General features: G+C 37.4%; 1 protein-coding gene across 5 annotated transcripts in view; it reads left to right on the top strand.

Annotated features, from left to right (window-relative positions):
* Positions 1-23,069, top strand: part of CCDC181 (coiled-coil domain containing 181) — a 53,992-nt gene that overhangs the window by 17,167 nt on the left and 13,756 nt on the right. For 2 of the 5 annotated variants that reach the window (XM_064370545.1, XM_012444464.2), the window contains 2 exons: positions 14,056-14,207; positions 16,299-17,896. In XM_064370545.1, the coding sequence (XP_064226615.1) occupies positions 14,056-14,207; positions 16,299-16,458 (312 nt within the window). In that variant the 3' untranslated portion in view covers positions 16,459-17,896. Of the gene's footprint in view, positions 1-14,052; positions 14,208-16,298; positions 17,897-19,447; positions 19,494-21,636; positions 21,906-23,069 lie in introns of those variants that run through there. The other 3 variants (XM_012444467.3, XM_012444466.2, XR_001106111.3) reach the window with 2 other exon arrangements.

The raw sequence follows: 23,069 nt of genomic DNA, 5'->3' as shown, positions 1-23,069 counted from the left end.
TTCCTCAAGGATCTAAAACCAGAAATACCATTTGACCCAGCAATCCCATTACTGGGTATATAACTAAAGGATTATATTGCAGCACCATTCACAATAGCAAAGACTTGGAACCAACCCAAATGCCCATCAGTGATAGACTGGATAAAGAAAATGTGGCACATATACATTATGGAATACTATGCATCCATAAAAAAAGGATGAGTTCATGTCCTCTGCAGGGACATGGATGAAGCTGGAAATCATCATTCTCAGCAAACTAACACAGGAACAGTAAACCAAATGCCACATGCTCTCACTCACAAGTGGGAGTTGAACAATGAGAACACATGGACACAGGGTGGGGAACGTCACACACCAGGGCCTGTTGGGGGTTGGGGGCTAGTGGAAGGATAACATTAGGAGAAATACCTAATGGAGATGACAGGTTGATGGGTGCAGCAAACCATCATGGCACATAGATACCTATGTAACAAACCTGAACGTTCTGCATATGTATCCCAGAACTTATAAAAGTATAATTAAAATAATAATTAAATACAAGTGAATACTAAATAAAAGGAGTGGACTGCTGGACTGGAAGATTCAAATATATGCCATCTGCACAAGCCACTCTTTAAATATAAAGCCACAGATATATTGAAAGTAAAATATGAAAAAAGGTATACCATGCAAATGGTTAGCATAAGAACACTGGTATGGCTACATTAACCTCAGACAATACAGACTTCAGGATATTAGGGATGTTTCATAATGGGAAAAGGTCATTCATCAAGAAGACATAAAATCCTAAATGTATACTCACGACACTGTAAAATACATGAAGCAAAAGTCAACACAACCAAAAGAGAAATAGGCAAGGGCACAAAGATCAATGAAAGTATTAACACCACTTTCTCAGTAATTCATAGAAAAAATGGGGGAAGACAATAAGCATGCAGAAGATCTTAACACTATCAACCAACTAGCCCATATTGACATTAAACAACACTACATGCAAATGCAGAATACACAGGTATACAAGTACCCATGGATGGTTGACCTAGATAGACTGTATACATAGATACATTTTCATGTGTGTGTATACATATATATCACTGAGCAAGAGAAGCAAATTTCAAAACAATGATGGAAAGACAGTTTTAGTTATTTCTCCTAAAAATGGAAATAAAAATTACATTACCTAAGATCTTTTATTCATTTAATGTAAAACAGTCATTCCACAATCTGTAAATGCTAAATATATTTTCTGGAAACTGTGACTCACATTATACACAATGTCCCACAGAAATAACATAATGTACTTATTATAGCAATGTATTAATAAGCCACATTAATCAACCACCAAATTATGCTATATTTCAGCTTCAGTAGAGGCAAAGTTCATAAAAGTACTTCAGAATACTATTAGTTTGTGATACAATTTCTCATTAAAATCTATTTTTGAGATAGACTTGAAATGTAGCAAAAAATACTACATATTCACAATAAATTTTCAAAGGGAAATATAAACCATGATGTCTTATACATAAAAATTTTTATTTATTTATTTATTTATAAAGACAGGGTTTCACCATGTTGGTCAGGCTGGTCTTGAACTCCCAACCTCAGGTGATCCGCCCGCCTTGGCCTCCAAAGTGCTTGGATTACAGGCATGAGCCACCACACCCAGCCTAAAATTTTTAAAATAAATTATATTCAGTATGACTCATGTTTTCTGAGAATACAATCCAAGATTACAGCACGATAGAACATACTGTACATTTATTTTTGCAAATATCCCATTTAAAAAATTATAATAGCCTGAATGCCATGATGCCTGAAGGCCTGTCATCATCCAAGAAGCTATCAGCAGTATGGTCATAGCTGTGTTTTCCATGGTCACTGACTGAAACATAAACTCCTCTTGTCCCCTCTTACACCTCTGATCACTACAGCAATATGCTGTGCTTCTCCTTTACCCAATCCCAAATTTCTCCCATCCTTCATAAGCCTTGCTAGTTCTCTTTCCCATTCAATGATATAAAAACTCCCAAATATCCTCCATCCTCCCAAGTCACTGAAAGGGATCTGGCCCTAAATTTCCTCTTAAGCAAATTCTGATTCTTCCCCAAGCCACATCTTCTTTGAAACAGAAGCAGTTACTTTGGTGGTCAAATAAATTAATATTCTCTTCATTCCCCCATACCTCTTCTGAATTGTATTTCTCTACTTTCCTGAGAAAACCCATGCTCCTTTGATATTTGTATCACTTGGCTCTATTAAAGCTAGTTATCTAACCACCTCTGGTCACTCCAGGCTAAATGTTCCTCTCCATCCCAGCCCCAAGGTATATTTATAACTACATAGAAGAGCCATTGAACAACCAGCCCCACAGACCTTTGATTCTCTCACCTTCTGTGTCTTTCTCCAGTACACTTGCCACATACTTCTGGGCCATATCCTTATTGCAAAAACTACTCCATCCCTGAAATCATTAATCTCCTAATTCATATCTCCAGTCTCAATTTTTCTCCTGAACACTAGACAAATTTCTCCAATTAATCTTCAGTATCTTCACCTGGATATTTTGTGGGTACCTGAAACTCAACAATTTAAATATGGAAATGATAATTTCCCCTAAATCAGTATCTTCTCTACTACTTCATAGACCGGCACCAACATCCACCACGTTGCTCAACCTGGTGTATTCTCTTTACATCTCATTCTACCTTACACACATTATCTAATCAATTATCAAGTTCCTTCAATTAATACACCAAAACATATCTCTAATCTTTCTCTCTCTCTACTGCTATAGCTATAGCCTAACTCACCAATGTGGTTTTGATTTGCATTTCTCTAATGACCAGTGACATTGAACATTTTTTCATATGTTTGTTGGCTGCATAAACATCTTTTGAAAAGTGTCTGTTCATATCCTTCACCCACTTTTTGTTGGGGTTATTTGTTTTTTTTTTTCTTGTAAATCTGCTTTAGTTATTTGTAGATTCTGGATATTAGCTCTTTGTCAGATGGATGGATTGCAAAATTTTTTTCCCAGTCTGTTGGTTGCTAGTTCACTTCGATGATTGTTTCTTTTGCTGTGCAGAAACTGAAGTTTAATTAGATCCCATTTGTCTGTTTTGGCTTTTGTTGCCAATGCTTTTGGTGTTTTAGTCATGAAGTCCTTGCCTATGACCTGAATGGTATAGGTTTTCTTCTAGAGTTTTTATGGTGTTAGGTCTTATGCTTAAATCTTTAATCCATCTGGAGTTAATTTTAGTGTAAGGTGTTAGGAAGGGGTCCAATCTTAGCTTTCTGCACATGGCTAGCCAGTTTTCTTTTTTTTTTTTTGGCTAGCCAGTTTTCCTGATAACATTTATTGAACAGGGAATCCTTTCCCCATTGCCTGTTTTTGTCAGTTTTGTCAAAGATCAGATGGTTGTAGATGTGTGGTGTTGCTTCTGAGACCTCTGTTCTGTTCCATTGGTCTATATCTCTGTTTTGGTACCAGTACTATGCTGTTTTGATTACTGTAGCCTTGTAGTATAATATGAAGTCTGGTAGCGTGATGCCTCCGCCTTTGTTCTTTTTGCTTAGAATTGTCTTGGCTATGCGGGCTTTCTTTTGGTTCCTTATGAAATTTAGTGTTTTTTTCCAGTTCTGTGAAGAAGGTTGATGGTAGCTTGATGGGGATAGCATTGAGGATAACTTTGGGCAGTATGGCCATTTTCACAATATTGATTCTTCCTAACCATGAGCATGGGATGTTTTTCTGTTTGTGTCCTCTCTTATTTCCTTGAGCAGTGGTTTGTAGTTCTCCTTGAAGAGGTCCTTCACATCCTGTTAGTGTATCCCTAGGTATTTTATTCTCTTTGTATCAGTTGTGAATGGGAGTTCGCTCATGATTTGGCTCTCTGTCTGTTATTGGTGTATAGGAATGCTTGTGATTTTTGCACACTGATTTTGTATCCTGAGACTTTGCTGAAGTTGCTTATCATCTTAAGGAGGTTTTAGGCTGAGATGATGGGGTCTTCTAAATACGCAATCATGTCATCTGCAAATAGAGACAATTTGACTTCCTCTTTTCCTAATTGAATACCCTTTATTTCTTTTTCTTGCCTGATTGCTCTGGCTAGAACTTCCAATACTATATTGAATAGGAGTGGAGAGAGGGCACCCTTGTCTAGTGCCAGATTTCTAAGGGAATGCTTCCAGTTTTTGCCCATTCAGTATGATACTGGCCGTGGGTTTGCCATAAATAGCTTTTATTATTTTGAGATATGTTCCATCGATACCTAGTTTATTGAGAGTTTCTAGCATAAAGGGCTGTTGAATTTTGTCTAAGGCCTTCTCTGCATCTTGAGATAATCGTCGTTTTTGTCTTTGGTTCTGTTTATGTGATGGATTATATTTATAGGTTGGCATATGTTGAACCAGCCTTGCATCCCTGGGATGAAGCTTACTTGATTATGATGGATAAGCTTTTTCATGTGCTGTTGCATTCAGTTTGCTAGTATTTTATTGAATATTTTTGCATCGATATTCATCATGGATATTGGCCTGAAATTTTCTTTTTTAGTTGTGTCTCTGTCAGGTTTTGGTATCAGGATGATGTTGGTCTCATAAAATGAGTTAGGGAGGATTCCCTCTTTGTGTATTATTTGGAATAGTTTCAGAAGGAATGGTACCAGCTCCTCTTTGTACATCTGGTAGAATTCAGCTGTGAACCCCTCTGAACCTGGACTTTTTTTGGTTGGTAGGCTATTAATTGCTGCCTCGACTTCAGACCTTGTTTTTGGTCTATTCAGGGATTCAACTTCTTCCTGGTTTAGTCTTGGGAGGTTGTAAGTGTCCAGGAATTTATCCATTTCTTCTAGATTTACTGGTTTATGTGCATAGAGTTGTTTGTAGTAATATCTGATGGTAGTTTGTATTTCGGTGGAATCGGTGGTGATATCCCCTTTATCACTAAATGCCCATGTGAGAAACAAGGAAAAATCCAAATCGACACCCTATCGTCACAATTAAAAGAGCTAGAGGAGCAAGATCAAACAAATTCAAAAGCTAGCAGAAGACAAGAAATACCTAAGATCAGAGGAGAACTGAAGGAGATAGAGACACCAAAAAACCCTTCAAAAAACCAGGAGCTGGTTTTGTGAAAAGATCAATATAGACCACTAGCCAGACTAATAAAAAAGAAAAGAGAGAATGAATAGATACAATAAAAAATGATAAAGGGGATATCTCCATATAGTCTTAAACATTCCTGTTTAGCTCAGCGTACTCTTCTACATATTCCTATATTCTTTCTCCTCTAATATTTTCTGTAAGGTTATTGGCAGAATATAAGAAGACTATAAATATTTGTATATGATGTAAAAGGCCACTTTGCTAATGCTTTGCTAATATTTGTACCTCCTTTCATTTTTTCCTCCTTTATTTCTTCTAAAAAAAAAGGGATACATGTGTAGAATGTGCGGGTTTGTTACATAGGTATATATGTGCCATCACGGTTGGCTACACTTATTGACCCGTCCTCTAAGTTCCCTCCCCCTCATTCCCACCCCACAACAGGGCCTGGTGTGTGATGTTCCCCTTGCTGTGTCCATGTGTTCTCACTGTTCAACTCCCACTTATAAGTGAGAACACGTGGTATTTGGTTTTCTGTTCCTGTGTTAGTTTGCTGAGAATGATGGTTTCCAGCTTCATCCATGTCCCTGCAAAAGACATGATCTCACTCCTTTTTATAACTGCATAGTGTTCTATGGTGTATATGTGCCACATTTTCTTTATCCAGTCTATCATTGGTGGGCATTTGGCTTGGTTCCATGACTTTGCCATTGTAAATAGTGCTACAGTAAACATACATGTGCATGTGTCTTTATAGTAGATGATTTATATTCCCTTGAGTATATACCCAGTAATGGGATTGCTGGGTCAAATGGTATTTCTGGTTTTAGATCCTTGAGGAATTGCCATACTGTCTTCCACAATGGTTGAACTAATTTACATTACCATCAACAGTGTAAAAGTGTTTCTACGTCTCCGCAGTCTCGCCAGCATCTATTGTTTTCTGACATTTTAATGATTGCCATTATAACTGGCATGAGATGGTATCTCATTGTGCTTTTGCTTTGCATTTCTCTGATCACCAGTAGTGATGAGATTTTTTCAAGTTTTTTGGCTGCATAAATGTCTTCTATTGAGAAATGTCTGTTCATATTCTTTGCCCACTTTTCGATGTTTTTTTTCTTGTAAATTTGTTTAAGTTCCTTGTAGATTCTGTATATTAGCCCTATGTCAGATGGATAGTTTGCAAAAATATTCTCCCATTCTGTAGGTTGCCTGCTCACTCTGATGATGCTTTCTTTTTCTGTGCAGAAGCTCTTTAATTAGATCCCATTTGTCAATTTTGGCTTTGTTGCCATTGCTTTTGGTGTTTTAGTCATGAAGTTGTTGCCCATGCCTGTGTTCTGAATAGTATTGTCTAGGTTTTTTCCTAGGGTTTTTACGGTTTTAGATCTTACGTTTAAGTCTTTAATCCATCTTGAGTTAATTTTTGTATAGGGTATAAGGAAGGGGTCCTGTTTCAGTTTTCTGCATATGGCTAGCCAGTTTTCCCAGCACCGTTTATTAAATAGGGAATCCTTTCCCCATTGCTTGTTTTTGTCAGGTTTTTCAAAGATCAGATGGTTGTAGATGTGTGGTATTATTTCTGAGGCCTCTGTTCTGTTCCATTAGTCTATATATCTGTTTTGGTACCTGTACCATGTTGTTTTGGTTACTGTAGACTTGTAGTATAGTTTGAAGTCAGGTAGCGTGATGCCTCCAGCTTTGTTCTTTTTGCTTAGGATTGTCTTAGCTATGCAGGCTCTTTTTTGGTTCTATATGAAATTTAAAGTAATTTTTTTCTAATTCTGTGAAGAAAGTCAATGGTAGCTTGATGGGGATAGCATTTAACCTGTAAATTACTTTGGGCAGTATGGTCATTTTCATGATATTGATTCTTCCTATCCTTGAGCATGGGATGTTTTTCCATTTGTTTGTGTCTTCTCTTATTTCCTTGGGCAGTGGTTTGTAGTTCTCCTTGAAGAGGTCCTTCACATCCCTTGTAAGTTGTATTCCTAAATATTTGATTCTCTTTGTAGCAATTGTGAATGGGAGTTTGCTCATGATTTGGCTTTCTGTTTATCTGTTATTGGTGTATGGGAATGCTTGTGATTTTTGCACATTGATTTTGTATCCTGAGACTTTGCTGAAGTTGCTTATCATCTTAAGGAGATTTGGGGCTGAGGTAATGGGGTTTTCTAAATATACAATCATGTCATCTGCAAACAGACAATTTGACTTCCTCCCTTCCTATTTGAATACCCTTTACTTCTTTCTCTTGCCTGATTGCCCTGGCCAGAACTTCCAATACTATGTTGAATAAGAGTGGTGACAGAGGAATTCCTTGTCTAGTGCTGGTTTTCAAAGGGAATGCTTCCAGTTTTTGCCCATTCAGTATAATATTGGCTGTGGGTTTGTCATAAATAGCTCTTATTATTTTGAGATACATTCCATCAATACCTAGTTTATGGAGAGTTTTTAACAAGAAGGGATATTGCATTTTATCAAAGGCATTTTCTGCATCTATTGAGATAATCGTGGTTTTTATCATTCATTCTATTTATGTGCTGGATTTCATTTTTTGATTTGAGTATGTTAAACCAGCCTTGCATCCCTGGGATGAAACCAACTTTGTCGTGGTGGATAAGCTTGTAGATGTGCTGCTAGATTTGGTTTGCCAGTATTTTATTGAGGATTTTCACATCGATGTTCATCAGGGATAGTGGCCTGAAATTTTCTTTTTTTGTTGTGTCTCTGCCAAGTTTTGGTATCAGGGTGATGCTTGCCTCATAAAATGAGTTAGAGAGGAGTCTCTCTTTTTCTATTGTTTAGAATAGTTTCAGAAGGAATGGTACCAGCTGTTTTTTGTACCTCTGGTCGAATTTGGCTGTGAATCCGTCTGGTTCTGGGCTTCTTTTGGTTGATAGGCTATTACTGCCTCAATTTCAGAACGTGTTATTGGTCTATTCAGGGATTAGACTTCTTCCTGTTTTAGTCTTAAGAAGGTGTATGTGTCCAGGAATTTATCCATTTCTTCTAGATTTACTGGTTTATTTGTATAGAGGTGTTTATAGTATTCTCTGATGATAGTTTGTATTTCTGTGGGATCAATGGTAATATACTCTTTATCATTTTTTATTGTTTCTATTTGATTCTTCTCTCTTTTCTTCTCTGTTAGTCTGATCTGTGGTCTATTTTTTTTTTTTAAACACCAGCTCATGGATTCATTGATTTTTTGAAGAGATTTTCGTGTCTCTATCTCCTTCAGTTCTGCTCTGATCTTAGTTATTTCTTGTCATCTGCTTGCTTTTGAATTTGTTTGCTCTTGCTTCTCTAGTTCTTTTAATTGTGATATTAGGGTGTCGATTTTAGATCTTTCCTGCTTTATCTTGTGGACTATACATTTCCTTCTAAACACTGCTTTAGGTTTGTCCCAGAGATTCTGATATGTTGTGTTTTTGTTCTCACTGATTTCAAAGAACTTACTTATTTCTCCCTTCATTTAGTTATTTACCCAGTAATCATTAAGGAGCAGGTTGTTCAGTTTCCATGTAGTTGTGTGGTTTTGGGTTAGTTTCTTAATCCTGAGTTCTAAATCGATTACACTGTGGTCTGAGAGACCGTTTGTTATGATTTCTGTCCTTTTGCATTTGCTGAGGAGTGTTTTACTTCCAGTTATGTGGTCAATTTTAAAATAAGTGTGATGTGGTGCTGAGAAGAATGTATATTCTGTTGATTTGGGGTAGAGTTCTGTAGATGTCTATTAGGTCTGCTTGGTCAAGATTTGAGTTCAAGTCCTAGATATCCTCGTTAATTTTCTGTCTTGTTGACCTGTCTAATATTGACAGTGGGGTGTTAACGTTTCCCACTATTATTGTGTGGGAGTCTAAGTCTCTTTGTAGGTCTCTAAGAACTTGCTTTATGTATCTGGGTGCTCCTGTATTGGGTGTATATATATTTAGGATAGTATGTCATTATGTAATGCCCTTCATTGTCTTTTTTTATCTTTGTTGGTTTAAAGTCTGTTTTATCAGAGACCAGGATTGCAACCCTTGCTTTTTTTGTTTTGTTTTCCATTTGTTTGGTAAATATTCCTCCATCCCTTTTTTTTTGGATCCTATGTGTCTCTTTGCATGTGAGATGGGTCTTCTGAATACAGCACACCAGTTGGTCTTGACTCTTTATCCAATTTGCCAGTCTTTGTCTTTTAATTGAGGCATTTAGTCTGTTTACATTTAAGGTTAATATTGTTATATGTGAATGTGATTCTGTCATTATTATTCTAGTTGGTTATTTTGCCCAATAGTTGCCATAGTGTCTATGGTCTTTACAATTTGGTGTGTTTTATTCAGTGGCTTGTACCGGTTTTTCATTTTCATATTTAGTGCTTCCTTTAAGAGCTCTTGTAAGGCAGGCCTGGTGGTGACAAAATCCCGTAGCATTTGCTTCTCTGTAAAGGATTTTATTTCTCCTTCGCTTCTGAAGCTTAGTTTGGCTGGATATGAAATTCTGGGTTGAAAATTATTTTCTTTAAGAATGTTGAGTATTGGCCCCCACTCTCTTCTGGTTTGTAGGGTTTCTGTAGAGAGATTCACTGTTAGTCAGATGGGCTTCCCTTTGTGGGTGACCTTACCTTTGTCTCTGGCTGCCCTTAACATTTTTTCCTTCATTTTAACCTTGGTGACTCTGATGATTATGTGTCTTGAGGTTGCTTTTCTCAAGGAGTATCTTTGTGGTGTTCTCTGTATTTCCTGAATTTATATGTTGGCCTGTCTTGCTAGGTTGGGGAAGTTCTCCTGGATAATATCCTGAAGAGTGTTTTCCAACTTGGTTCCATTCTCTCCATCACTTTCAGGTACACCAATCAAATGTAGGTTTGGTCTTTTCACATAGTCCCATATTTCGTGAAGGCTTTGTTTGTTCCTTTTCATTCTTTTTTCTCTAATCTTGACTTCATGTTTTATTTCATTAAGTTGATTTTCAATCTCTGATACACTTTCTTTTCCTTGATTGATTCAGCTATCAATACTTGTGTATGCTTCACGAAGTTCTCGTGTTGTGTTTTTCAGCTCAATCAGATCACTTATGTTCTTTTCTAAACTGGTTATTCTAGTTAACAATTCCTCTAACCTTTTTTTTTTTCAAGGTTCTTAGCTTCCTTGCATTGGGTTAGAACATTCTCCTTTAGCTCGGAGGATTTTGTTATTACCCACCTTCTGAAGCCTACTTCTGTCAATTCATCAAACTCCTTCTCCATTCAGTTTTGTTCCCTTGCTGGTAAGGAGTTGTGATCCTTTAGAAGAGAAGAGGTGTTCTTGTTTTTGGAATTTTCAGCCTTTCTGCACTGGGTTTTCCTTGTTTTCATGGATTTATCTACCTTTGATCTTAGATGTTGGTGACATTCAGATGGGGTTTTTGTGTGGACGTTCTTTTTGTTGATGTTGATGCTATTTCTTTCTGTTTGTTAGTTTTCCTTCTAACAGGCACCTCTGCTGCAGGTCTGCTGGAGTTTGCTGGAGGTCCACTCCAGACGCTATTTTTCTGGGTATCACCAGCAATAGCTAAGGAACTGCAAAGATTGCTGCCTGTTTCTTTCTCTGGAAGCTTTGTTCCAGAGGGGAACCCATCAGATGCCAGCCAGAGCTCTCCTGTATGAGGTGTCTGTCAACCTCTGCTGGGAGGTGTCTCCCAGTCAGGAGGCACAGGGGTCAGGGACCCACTTGAGGAGGCAGTGTGTCCCTTAACAGAGCTCGAATGCTGTTCTGGGAGATCTGCTGCTTTCTTCAGAGCTCGCAGGTAGGAACATTTAAGTCTGCTGAAGCTGCACCCATAGCTGCCCCTTCCCCCAGGTGCTCTGTCCCAGGGAGATGAGAGTTTTATCTATCAGCCCCTGATTTGGGCTGCTCCCTTTCTTTCAGAGATGCCCTTCTCAGAGAGGAGGAATCTAGAGAGGCAGTCTGGCTTTGCTGAGCTGTGGTGGGCTCTGCCCAGTTCTAACTCCCTGGCAGCTTTGTTTACATTGTGAGGGAAAAACTGCCCATTCAAGCCTTAGTTATGGCAGATGCCCCTCCCCACACCAAGCTGGAGCTCCCCAGGTTAACTTCAGATGTTGTGCTGGCAGTGAGAATTTCAAGCCAGGGGATCTTAGCTTGCTGGGGTCCATGGGGTTGAGATCCGCTGAGCTAGACCACTTGGCTCCATGGCTTCACCCTCCTTTCTAGGGGAGTGAAGCCTTCTGTCTCTGTGGCGTTCCAGGTGTTACTGGGTATGAAAAAATAATCCTGCAGCTAGCTCAGTGTCTGGCCAAATGGCTGCCCAGTTTTGTGCTTGAAACCCAGGGCCCTGGTGGTGTATGTACCTGAGGGAATCTCCTGATCTGCAGGTTGTGAAGACCACTGGAAAAGCATAGTATCTGGGCCAGAATGCACCATTTTTCATGGCTTCCCTTGGCTAGAGGAGAGAGTTCTCTGGCCCCTTTCACTTCCCGGGTGAGGCAATGCCCCACTTTGCCTCAGCTCGTACTCTGTGGGCTGCACCCACTTTCTAACCAGTCCCAATGGGACGAGCTGGGTACCTTTGCTGGAGATGCAGAAATCACCTGCCTTCTGCATTGATCTTGCTGGGAGCTGCAGACAGGAGCTTTTTTTGGCCATCTTGCCAGCCTCCCTCTTATTTAATTATAATTATTGATCTGGTAGGTTTTAATTGTATCATCTTGATATTTGTTATTTGTTCAATTACTTATCCTTTTCTGCCTTTTTGTAAATTAATCACGTGTTTAAAAAATAGTCCTTTATATTTTCTTTATTTTCTATATACTTTTTAGCTATGCTTCTGCATGCTTTTCAAAAAGCATCGCTCTGATCATATTATATATACTGAATGTGTGAAAAATTACCTTTGAATATTTTTTTCCTTTTACTAGCTATGAAATTTGAGGCTGACAGGTAGTTTTCCCCCATTTTAAAGATGGTGTTCAATTTTTTGAACGTCCATTGTTTCTATTCAGAGGTCAGCTACATCATTCTTGTTATGGTTCTTGTGTATGTAATATGTTCTTTTCCTCTGGTTGCTTTAACATTTTTTTTGCTTTGGCTTTTAGAAGTTTATTACGTGTGTGATTTGCTGTGAATATACCTAACCTGGGTTTTGCTGAGCTTCTTGGATCTTTATGTTGATGTTTTGTACCAGATTTGAGAAATTCTCAGCCACTTTTTTTTTTTTCCTGCCTCATCTTCTTTCTCTTCTTCTTCTGGAAATATAATTTTACGCATGTTAGAACACTTGCTATTATCTCACTTGTTACTAAACTTCTGCTTACTGAAAATTTTTTTCCTTTGTTCAGTTTACATAATTCCTATTGGTCCATCTTTAGGCATCAGTACTTCTGCAGTGTTCATTCAACTGTTAAGCCCATTCAGGGAATTAGTGTGTGTGGTTTTTTTTTTTTTTTTTTTAAGTTTCCATTTCTTTACTGAGATTCTCTGTTTATTCATTATATTCACATTTTCATTTCTTAAATATTAGACCTGTTTGTATATAAATGCCAATATCCATGTCATCTTAGCATCTGTTACTATTAAAGGCCTCTTCCTCTTGATTAGGGGTCACATTTTCCTCTTTCCTTAGATATCCAGTGATTTTTTTTATTGGATAATAGACTGTGGATCTTTACCCAATAAAAAAGTTGCAAGAAAATCTAAAATATGCTGTTTTCCTTTAAAGGGTATTGAATTTGGTTCTGGTAGGCAGTTAAATCAGTATTGAATCCTCTCGATCCTGTCAGACTGGGATTTATGCTTTATTAGGATGGGTTTATTTTGGTTTTGTCCTTATTCCTAGAGCATGGTCCTTATGCTAGGACATGACCCTTACTTCCAAAGCATGGCCCTTTTAGGGTTCTAAGTGGGTGATCAAGGTAAGCAATAAAGTATTTTCACTCTGGTTGGATTGGAATTCCAACGTCTCCAAAACTGTGTAACCTTTGGTATCTTCTTCATTAACAGCAGCTACTCTCTGTTAGACCTTACAGAGCCTCACTCTACACATACACAGCCCCGTCCTTGCCAAGGCCCAAGGGAAACCCCCACACAGACTTATGGAGCATGCCTACACATGATTCCTTCATATCGGGTACCCTGCCCTGGAAATTCAGCTGTCTCAGCAGCACCAGACTCCTATCTCTGTTTCTTGAGCCCAGTGAGACTATTGACTGCTTGATGCTATGGCTTCTCCTTCCTATACTGTGGTGAGGAAAGTGCCACCAAGTACAGAGCCAGGGTGAATATGGGGGTTATATCATGTATTTTTCTTTCTCTCAGTAACCACGCTCCCGCGTACATTTTGTCTAGTTTTATGGCTAATTAGGGCAGAAGGGTTAATCTGATACCAATTACTCTATCATGAATGGATGCAAAAGTCTCCAATTCAGTCATTTATCCTTTTTCATAATCAGATAATTTAATCCATTAATAATTATTTGTATAATTCATATTTTATCTTTATAATTTTTATTTCTAATTTCTTATTTTGGTTATCTTTATAATTTTTATTTCTAATTTCTTATTTTGGTTATCTTTATAATTTTTATTTCTAATTTCTTATTTTGGTTCCCTCCACTGTTGAAAGTTATTTGCTATGAACTTATGCAGTGACATCTTTACATACCATGGTGTTATCCTTGTAAGAAAATTCTTATGACTAAAAATTCTTATGGCTACCCTGTACAATTGTAATTACAGTTTTGAAAAATGGGCTTAGCAGGTAAGTAACTTCTGAAAGATATTCTTAAAACTTAAATGTGTTGTACTTGGTTTGGATACTAGGAATGTAGGTATTAAGGCTGGCATTATTACGAAAAATTGAAGAGTAGAACATGTGTTCTTGTAGAGTCCTATAGGCAGGGCTTCAAAAGGTAGTTCTGGTTTATCTAAATTAAGTAAAACTTGTTTTTCTAATCAGCAGGAAAACAGAGATCCACAACAGGCTTTTCGATTATGGCTTAAAAAAAAGCACCAAGAGCAGATGAAAGAAAGACAGACAGAAGAACTAAGAAAGCAAGAGGAATGCTTATTCTTCCTTAAAGGAGCAGAAGGCCCTGAAAGGGCCTTTAAACAGTAAGTTAAAGGCAGGGCATTTCCCCCTGCCCTTCTTCCTCGTGGTCATTTTAAAAGAGTTATATCATCAATCAAGATTGAAAAAAAAAGACCTCAAAATGTTTTCTCTTACAGTACCTACCTATTCAATTTTAAATTCATGCTTTTGAAAATGTATAAATCTTTAATTCCATTATATATATAATATATATATGAAGTTATATATATATATGCACACCAATTTTTCTTCAAGATACTTTTCAGTACTTAAATTATTTCTTATGGCACCAGTGTGATAACCTTTGATGCATCATTTATTGTGTACTTGTTTATTTTTGTGAGAAAAGGGCTGAAGATTGATTACAGCTTCTCCTACATAGCCCTCAGAAAAACTGATTTACCAATAAATGCAACCAATAAATGCAACCAATAAAAGTTGCATTTACCAGTAAAAGAAGGGCAGGTGGACTGAGGAGGAAAATCTGTATAGACCAAAGAAAAAGGAGACTTGGGTACATATTTTGATAATTTAAGGCAAACCTGATGTTTTTAGTTATTTGGGTAAGACACTGCTTTGCCTAAATCTGAGAATATGGGTGTGGCTTCATATTTTTGCTGGCAAGCGTGGGGAGAGTTGGGGGTCAAAGTGAATATTGAGTCCAGTTGTTTGAAATTCATTTCCTTCTTTCATCTCTTTTGCTCTTTCCTTCTTTTCTTTTTCCTTCCTTTTTCCTTTTTTTTTTTTCCTGTCACCCAGACTGGAGTGCAGTGGCACGATCTCAGCTCACTGCAATCTCACCCTCCTGGGTTCAAGTGATCTCCCACCTCAGCCTTCTGAGTAGCTGGGACCACGGGTTTGTGCCACCACACCTGGCTAATTTTTCTATTTTTCGGTAGAGATGGGGTTTTACCATGTTGCTCAGGCTGGTCTCAAACTCCAGACCTCAAGTGATCCACCTATCTTGGCCTCACAAAGTGCTGGGATTACAGATGTGAGCCACCATTCCCAGCCTCCTTTTTCTTTTTTTTTGTCTAACATACTCTTTTATTATGACAGAAACAGTAAATGTACATTGTAGAAATGGAGAAGTTTCAAGTTACATTTTCATCACCCAGAAATTATGACTATTAGCACCAGTATGCATATTGTCTAAGTATTTCTCTGTACATATATTTACAATTGCAAAATGTTGAGATCATGCTGTATATGTTATTCTGCAATCTGCTTTTTATTAACGATCGTACCTAATATCCAGCCCATATTCATTTATTCCCCAATTGACCCATAAATGATTTCAGTTTATTTACTTAAACTAGTATCCAATTCAGGACCATATATCATCAGATTATGGTATTTAGTTAAGTCTCTTTTATTCTAATACAGTTATTTAGGTCTTTAGATTTCTGAAAAAAACCCATATGTATGTGTGTGCATATATATATATATATATATACACACACACATGTATATATATATATATATACACATGTATACATACATATACACAAACATACAAATACATACTTACATACCAGCTATATGTGTGTATGCAGTTATTTTCTGCTGTTATTTAAACAAGACTTGAATTTGTTAGAATGTGGACTTTTCCTTTCCTACTTTTGATGTTTTCATGTTTGGCTTATTTTTCATTTTAAGAAAGCACTATTTTGTGGACTTAAAAGCTCTACAATTTACCTGTAAGAAGACTAAAGCAGCATTTCTGCATGATAGCATTCTTAACCTAGCTAAGTAATGTTTTAGAATACAGCTAGTTACAAAGAATAAGTTATTTGGAATCTACCACAGTAAGAAATCCTATTTATAAAAAAAGAATAGGACCAAACCACATGTAAAATAGTGTTTATTATTAAAAAGCCAATTAAGTTGGCAGTTTCATCATAAGACAATTTCCAACATTTGACTCCAAATCTAACTGTCCTTTCTTGTATGAGCCTGGGGTGTAAGCTTTACATTTTTCAGTTAATACTTGTGTTGTGACAGTATTTCATTGTAAAAAATGTGCATCTATTTTGTCTATAGCAGTAACTTTATAGCATGAAGAGTGTATTCAGGTTGATACGCACCAAATCTGATCATGCCTCTTTCTACAGATGGCTAAGAAGGAAACGGATTGAAAAAATAGCAGAGCAACAAGCTGTCAGAGAGAGAACTAGACAGCTCCGACTAGAAGCTAAGCGTGCTAAACAGTTACAGCACCACCTATATATGTCAGAAGCCAAATCTTTTCGTTTTACTGATCATTATAACTGAAAGTTTCTATTAAACATTTCAGTGGGAAGCTGCTACCAAAATTTTGGATATATTTTCTTATGGTCTGTGTACTTTGGTTGTAGTCTAAATTATGGAAATGGTATTTATCTTTCATTGACAGTAAATTTGTTTTTTTTAATACTAGAACAAAATAAATTTTTTTCTCACAGTGTTGTAATGTATTGTGCCATCTCTTAGTCTGTGCAACACATTGAACAACAAATTAATTCTATGTTCTTCTACTTCTAAATTATTTTATTAACATTTCTAGCTGAAAACACAAGAAAGTACAGATTTCTATTCACACTTCCTATTATTGTTAAAAAATTACAACAGAACATTTCATAAGGCTGAAGGAGTGACTCCTTAAACAAGCCTGGTTTAAGGCCTTAAAGTCCAATTTATGTCAACTTTAGATTTGAATAATCATGGCAAGCTAAGCAATAGGGTAGGCCTAATTCCATCTGTTAGTACCTTAAAAAAACACACCCTATATGCAACAGCTAAACATTGGGTACTCATGGACATAAAGATGTCCCCAGTAGATACTGGGGACCCCTATGTGTGAGGAAAGGGAGCAAAGGTTGAAAAACTAACCATTGGGTACTATGCTCTCTACCTGGTTGATGGGATCAATCATACCCAGACCCTGAGCAACATGCAACAAACCCACGTCACAAACGTATGTATGTATCTTTGAATCTGAAATAAAACTTGAAATGATAAAATAGCAATTATGTGTAATACTATTTTAGGTATGTTACAAAAGTAGCCAACTTATCGAGAGCTTAAAACATATTAAAATGTATTATAAATGCTTTACATAAACAATGTAATCCTATGACAACCCTATTAGTGTCATTCTGCAGAGGAGGAAACTAAAGTGTAGTTTCCTCCTGAAGACTTTGTTTGTATGGTTCACATAGACTTTGATTTGTATGGTTGCAAAATCCTTTCTCTTAGTTTTATTATAAAGATTACATTCCTTCGTAGAATATGTGAGATTTAAGAGTATACAAGAATCCAGTGTGTAGAGGAATAGTACTTCTGATATGTGTAAGAGCCTGTAAGGGGTGGGGGACAAAGGTAAGCATACAAGTGTGATGGAGAATGGACAGTCACTGTAAGCATTCTGGCAAAGCTTTAAAAGACAAAGTTCTGGCTGGGGATGGTGGCTCATGCCTATAATCCCAGCACCTCAGGAGGTTGAGGCAGGAGGATTACTTCAGGCCAGGAGTTTGAGACCAGCCTGGCCAACATGGTGAAACCCTATCTTTACTAAAAATACAAAAATTAGCTGGGCATGGTGGCACGTGCCTATAGTCCCAGCTACTCAGGAGGCTGAAGCATTAGAATCACTTGAACCCCGGAAGTGGAGGTTACGGTGGGCCAAGATTGAACCACTGCACTCCAGCCTGGGTGACAGAGTGAGACCCTGTTTCAAAAAAAAAAAAAGTTCTTATCAACTGGTTATCTGTATCTTAATCACTTGACCCTAATTTAGAAATTAGAGAGAGCTATTCAGTCTTTTCTCTACTTGTTACAGCACTTTGAACTATACCAGGCACTTTAACATTTCATTATAATTGGTCTTGTGTTGTTTATAGTTATCCTTAAGGATAACAGCCAATTTGACATTAAAATATATAGACCAGAACACTTAATATAGTACTGAGCATTACTTATAACTAAATGATTTCAGAAAGGATGCAAGGCTACAGAACTGAGCAACAGTAAGAAATCCAGTCAGGAAAGATTTGGGAGCTGGATGAGGCAGGCTGTTAGAATGGACAATGAAGTAGTGTTTCTAAATGATAGAAATATTAATGTACATTTGACAGGATATAACTATTACAGTATAGTAGGATAGCTGTAAGAAATGATGAATAGAAATCTCGATTTAGTGGACAAAACTTTTGTCCTCAGATTTTTTTTTTTACAACTGAGGTGAAATGGACATAATTGAAAAATAACCATTTTAAAGTGTATAGTTAAATGACATTTTTTCATGATGTTGCATAATCACCACCTCTACCTAAACATTTCCATTGCCTGAAAAGAAAGCCCCATACCTGTAGGCAGTCACTCCCTATTTCTCTCATGCCCAACCCTTGGCAAATACTATGGTTTTTTTTTTTTTTTTATCTCTATGGATTTCTTATTCTGTATATTTCATATATATATGAAATCATGCAATTATGTGATTTTTTTTGGATCTTTTTTTCACTTAGCATAATGTTTTGGAGGTTTATCCATGTATCAGTACTTCATTAGTATTAGTAGCATGTATCATTCCTTTTTATGGTATAAAGTACTTTTTATGGTATAGTACTTCATTCCTTTTTATGGAATAAAGTAATATGTATATGTACCACATTATGTTTATCCATTCATCAGGTAATGGACATTGAGACTGTTTCCAACTTTTAGCTATAGTGAATAGTGCAGCTATGAACATTAATGCACAAGTATTTGAGTATCTGTTTTCAATTCTCTTGCATATACACCTAGGAGTGGAATTGCTGGGTAACACGGTGAGTCTATGATAAGCTATTTGAGAAACTGCCAAACTGTGTTCCACAGCAGTTACACCACTTTACAGTCTCACCGACAGTGCACAGAGGTTCCAATTTCTCCATTACTTGTTTTTCTTATTTTTTTTTATATTAACCATCTTAATGCGTGTGAAGTGGCATCATATTGTTCTGCTTTGCATCTCCCTAATAACTGATCTTAGTACTTTTTGCCCATTTGTATATCTTCTTTGGAGAAATGTTTATTCAAATCCGTTGGCTACCTTTTTTTAGACTGCATTGTCTTTGTGTTGTTGTGAGTTCTCTATATATTCTTTACACTTGACCCTTATAGAATATATGATTTATAAATATTTTATCCCTTTCTGTATGTTGTATTTTCACTTTCTTGATAATATCTTTTATGTACAAAATTTTTAATTTTGATGAAGTCTAATTTATGTTTTCTTTTGTAGCTCCTTCTTTTGGTATCATAGCTAAGAAACCATTGCCAAACTGAAGGTCAGTATCCCTGTGTTTTCTTTTAAGAGTACTATTGTGTCAGCTTTTATATCTAGGTTTGATACATTTTTTTTTTTGAGACAGAGTCTTGCTCTGTTGCCCAGGCTGGAGTGCAATGGCGTGATCTTGGCTCACTGCAACCCCCGTCTCCCGAGTTCAAGCGATTCTCCTGCCTCAGCTTCCTGAGTAGCTGGGATTACAGGCACCCGCCACCATGCTGTTAATTTTTGTATTTTTAGTAGAGATGGGGTTTCACCATGTTGGTCAGGCTGGTTTCGAACTCCTGACCTCAGGTGATCCACCCACCTCAGCCTTCCAAAGTGCTGGGATTATAGGCATGAGCCATTGCATCCCGCTGGTTTGATACATTTTTACTTAATTTTTATATATGGTATGAGGTAGAGTAAGAAAAAACAAACTTTTTCCTTCTGTACTCCCAATACTCAGTACATTACTTCTGATACCAGAAGTTTAGGTGGTTTTCCCCAAGACCAAGCAATTTCCCAGTTCTCTGCAGACACCAACTGGGTATTCTGCAGTTCAATTCTGACACTAACCAGAGTAAATGCAGATCCTACAGGTTAAAGGCTCAGTCCCATGAAACTGCCCCCCCATTTCAGACATTAGTCACAAATAGTAGGTCCCCAGGTTACAGTTCCCATAGTAATTTGCTAGAATGGCTCACAGAACTCAGAGAAACACTTAACATTTATCTCTTTTAAAAAGGATACAACTCAGGAATAGCCAAATTGAAGAGCTTCACGGGGCAAGGTATGGAGGAAGGGTCGTGGAGCTTCCATGATCTTGGGGTACCTGCACATTTTCAGCAACCTAGAAAGCTGTCTAAACCCCGTCCTTTTGGGTTTTTATTGGAGTGAGGGGCTTCATTATGAAGGCATGATTGGTTAAATCACTGGCTACTGGTGATCAGCTTAACCTTCAGATGTCCTGCTTCTTGGAGGTCTCTCTAATTACTTGGTTGGCTCCTCCTGGCAACTACCCTCCCCATTCCAGATCCCCCAGCCATTAGTCATTTCATTAGCATACAAAGACACGACTTGGGGACTTGGGATGTTCCAAGGGTTTTAGGAGCTATGTACCAGGAAACTGGTACAAGACCAAAATCCGTATTTCTGCTTCTATCACAATATCACATAGAGGTTCAAGTTTTTTTTTTAATGTTTATATCCAGTTATTCCAGCATCATTCGTTGAAAGTTAGTTGGCCATAGAATATGGGTTTATTTCTGAAACCTCGATTCTATTCTAGTGATCTGTATGTTAGTATGATCTGTACTTACGCCAGTAGCCCACTGTTTAGATCACTGTAGCTTTATAGTAAGTTTTGCAACTGGGAAGTGTCAGTCCTCCAACTTTGGCCTTTTCCGTATTGTTCTGGATATTCAGGGCATTTATAAATCCCATATGAGTTTGATGGTCAGCTTTTCCATTTTTGCAAAAAGGCTGTTGGAATTCTGATAAGGGCTTTCAGTGAATCTGTAGACTGCTTTGGGTAGTACTGCCATCTTAATAATATAGTCTTTCAATACTTGAACACAGGATTGTGGCAGGCCAGGTCTCACTAATGCAGGTCTCCATAACAACTGTTTCACTACTGACTGAGGGGTTAAGTTAAATATTAAAAGCCAGGCCCCTTATACAAAGGCTGGGATGTAACAAAAGCCCATCAATAGTTTTGCCTAGGCCTTTCTTGGGCCTTAAAGCATGACAAAATAATGAAGGAATTCTTAACAAGACCCATATTGGATTAAACAAGTTTTACTGTGGGGCTGAAGGAACTCCCCAGGTCTCCACAAACAAGTTTATTGGGGTGTCTGAAGGAAATCCCCAAACCTCCGTGATTTAGCAGGAGACAAGGGTAATCATCCTAGCACCTGGACCCATTTAGATTAAGGAAATTTACTGAGGTTCCAGAGGAAGATCTTCAGGACTCAGAACTTATTAATAGGTTAAAAGAAGTTAATCACTTATGTCCTTAGATGAATGCACACTTACACATAGACATATGGCTTAGAAGGTATATAAGCTCTGGAAAACTTTGTAATTTTCAGTTGGTCTGGCAATAATTTCCAGGCCTTCTCCCTGTAATCAGTTGCAGAAATAAAAACTCTCTTCCTCCCCAGGTCATTTGCACTCGTTATTGGGCCACGAGAAACAGCAGCCTGACCCTCAGTTTAGTCTGGGAACAAGATTTGGTGCACCAGCCAGGAGTGACCAGGATGGTGCTACATGCAGCGGCCAGCAGCTTGTGAGGAGACAGTCTTCAGGAGGATCCCAGCAGCTGCAGCTGAGACTTCCTGGGGACCCTCTTGAAGGCTGTCCTGGGCTCAGAAGTGCATGTCCCTTTCACTATTGGGGAAGAACGGCAATCAGGAGCGGACACGCTTAAAGGGTGAGTTAACCGAATCTTATGCCAGGAGCCTACTATTTTCCTATCTGGGCTAGTTAAGCCATTTGTCCAGTACTGCCAAGGGAAGCTATGAGGCTTGGTCATACAATCGCTCTGCACTTTGGTTGAGATAAGGTTTTGAGTCTGTTTTTCCTGACTCAAAACACTCCCCCTTATGTTGTCCAAAATTTGTCTCCACTTCTAGTGTATCTGTCTTACTCCTTTTGATACCATGTAAACTAGAAAATGGGAGGTCCTGGGTCCATTGCTGCTGACAGGCCTCTGGGAAGGAAAATATAGTTTTTAGGAGCTCAATCGTTAAAATTCAGCTTAATTAAAAGCTAACATCCAAGATATGTATATGTATGTGTGCATGTTTATACCTAAAAGGCATTCATGTTTTTATCTCTCTCCTAGGACCTTTTCTTTTTGAGCAAAAGTTTTTTCTTCTCGATTAATTGAATTCTGCTTTCTTCATTAATAGCTATTGCCAACAGAAGCTACTGTGGTTTTTTAAGAAAAAGTGTAAATTAGACACTTAGAAATGTCTTGTGTGGAAAAAAAAATTTTAAGTGCACTGTATAAAGCATCACACAGTCTAGCCTCAGAATAATTCTCCCTTTTTGAAAACCTCTTTCCTTTATAAATTACTCAGGTATTTCTTCATAGCATTGTGAGAATGGACTAATACATGTCTTTCTAGGATTTTACCTAGTTTATTAGTATGCAGTTTTTCTTTATCTATGTAAGGTTACTAATAATGTCCCCACTTTCATTTCTGATTTTAGTTTTATGTGTTTTATTTTTCTTAGTCAGTATGGCTATCGATTTGCCAGTTTGGTCTTTCTTTGTAAAGAACTAACTTCTGACTTCTTTGATTATCTCGTTTTTCTGTTCTCTATTTTGTTTGTCTGTACTCTAATCTTAATTTTCTTCCTTCTGCTCACATTGGATTTAGTTTGTTCTTCTTTTTCTGTTTCCTTAAGGTGTTATGTTAGATTGCTCAGTTGAGATCTTTTTTATTTTTTAAATTTAGCTCTCTTATCTTTATTATTGTTACTGACACTGTTAAACCAACAGTTGCAGAACTGTGCCTCTAGTTTGTGGTTACAATAGTATATATACATTTAAAAAATTTTTTTTCATTTTTTAATAATTGTGGCAACA

Source organism: Aotus nancymaae, unplaced genomic scaffold, assembly GCF_030222135.1.
Source record: "Aotus nancymaae isolate 86718 unplaced genomic scaffold, 86718_ANA_hifiasm-v0.15.2.pri h1tg000108l, whole genome shotgun sequence".
Lineage (NCBI taxonomy): Eukaryota > Metazoa > Chordata > Mammalia > Primates > Aotidae > Aotus > Aotus nancymaae.
Note: the sequence above shows the minus strand (reverse complement) of the source record. Positions and strands in the feature narration are given on the sequence as shown.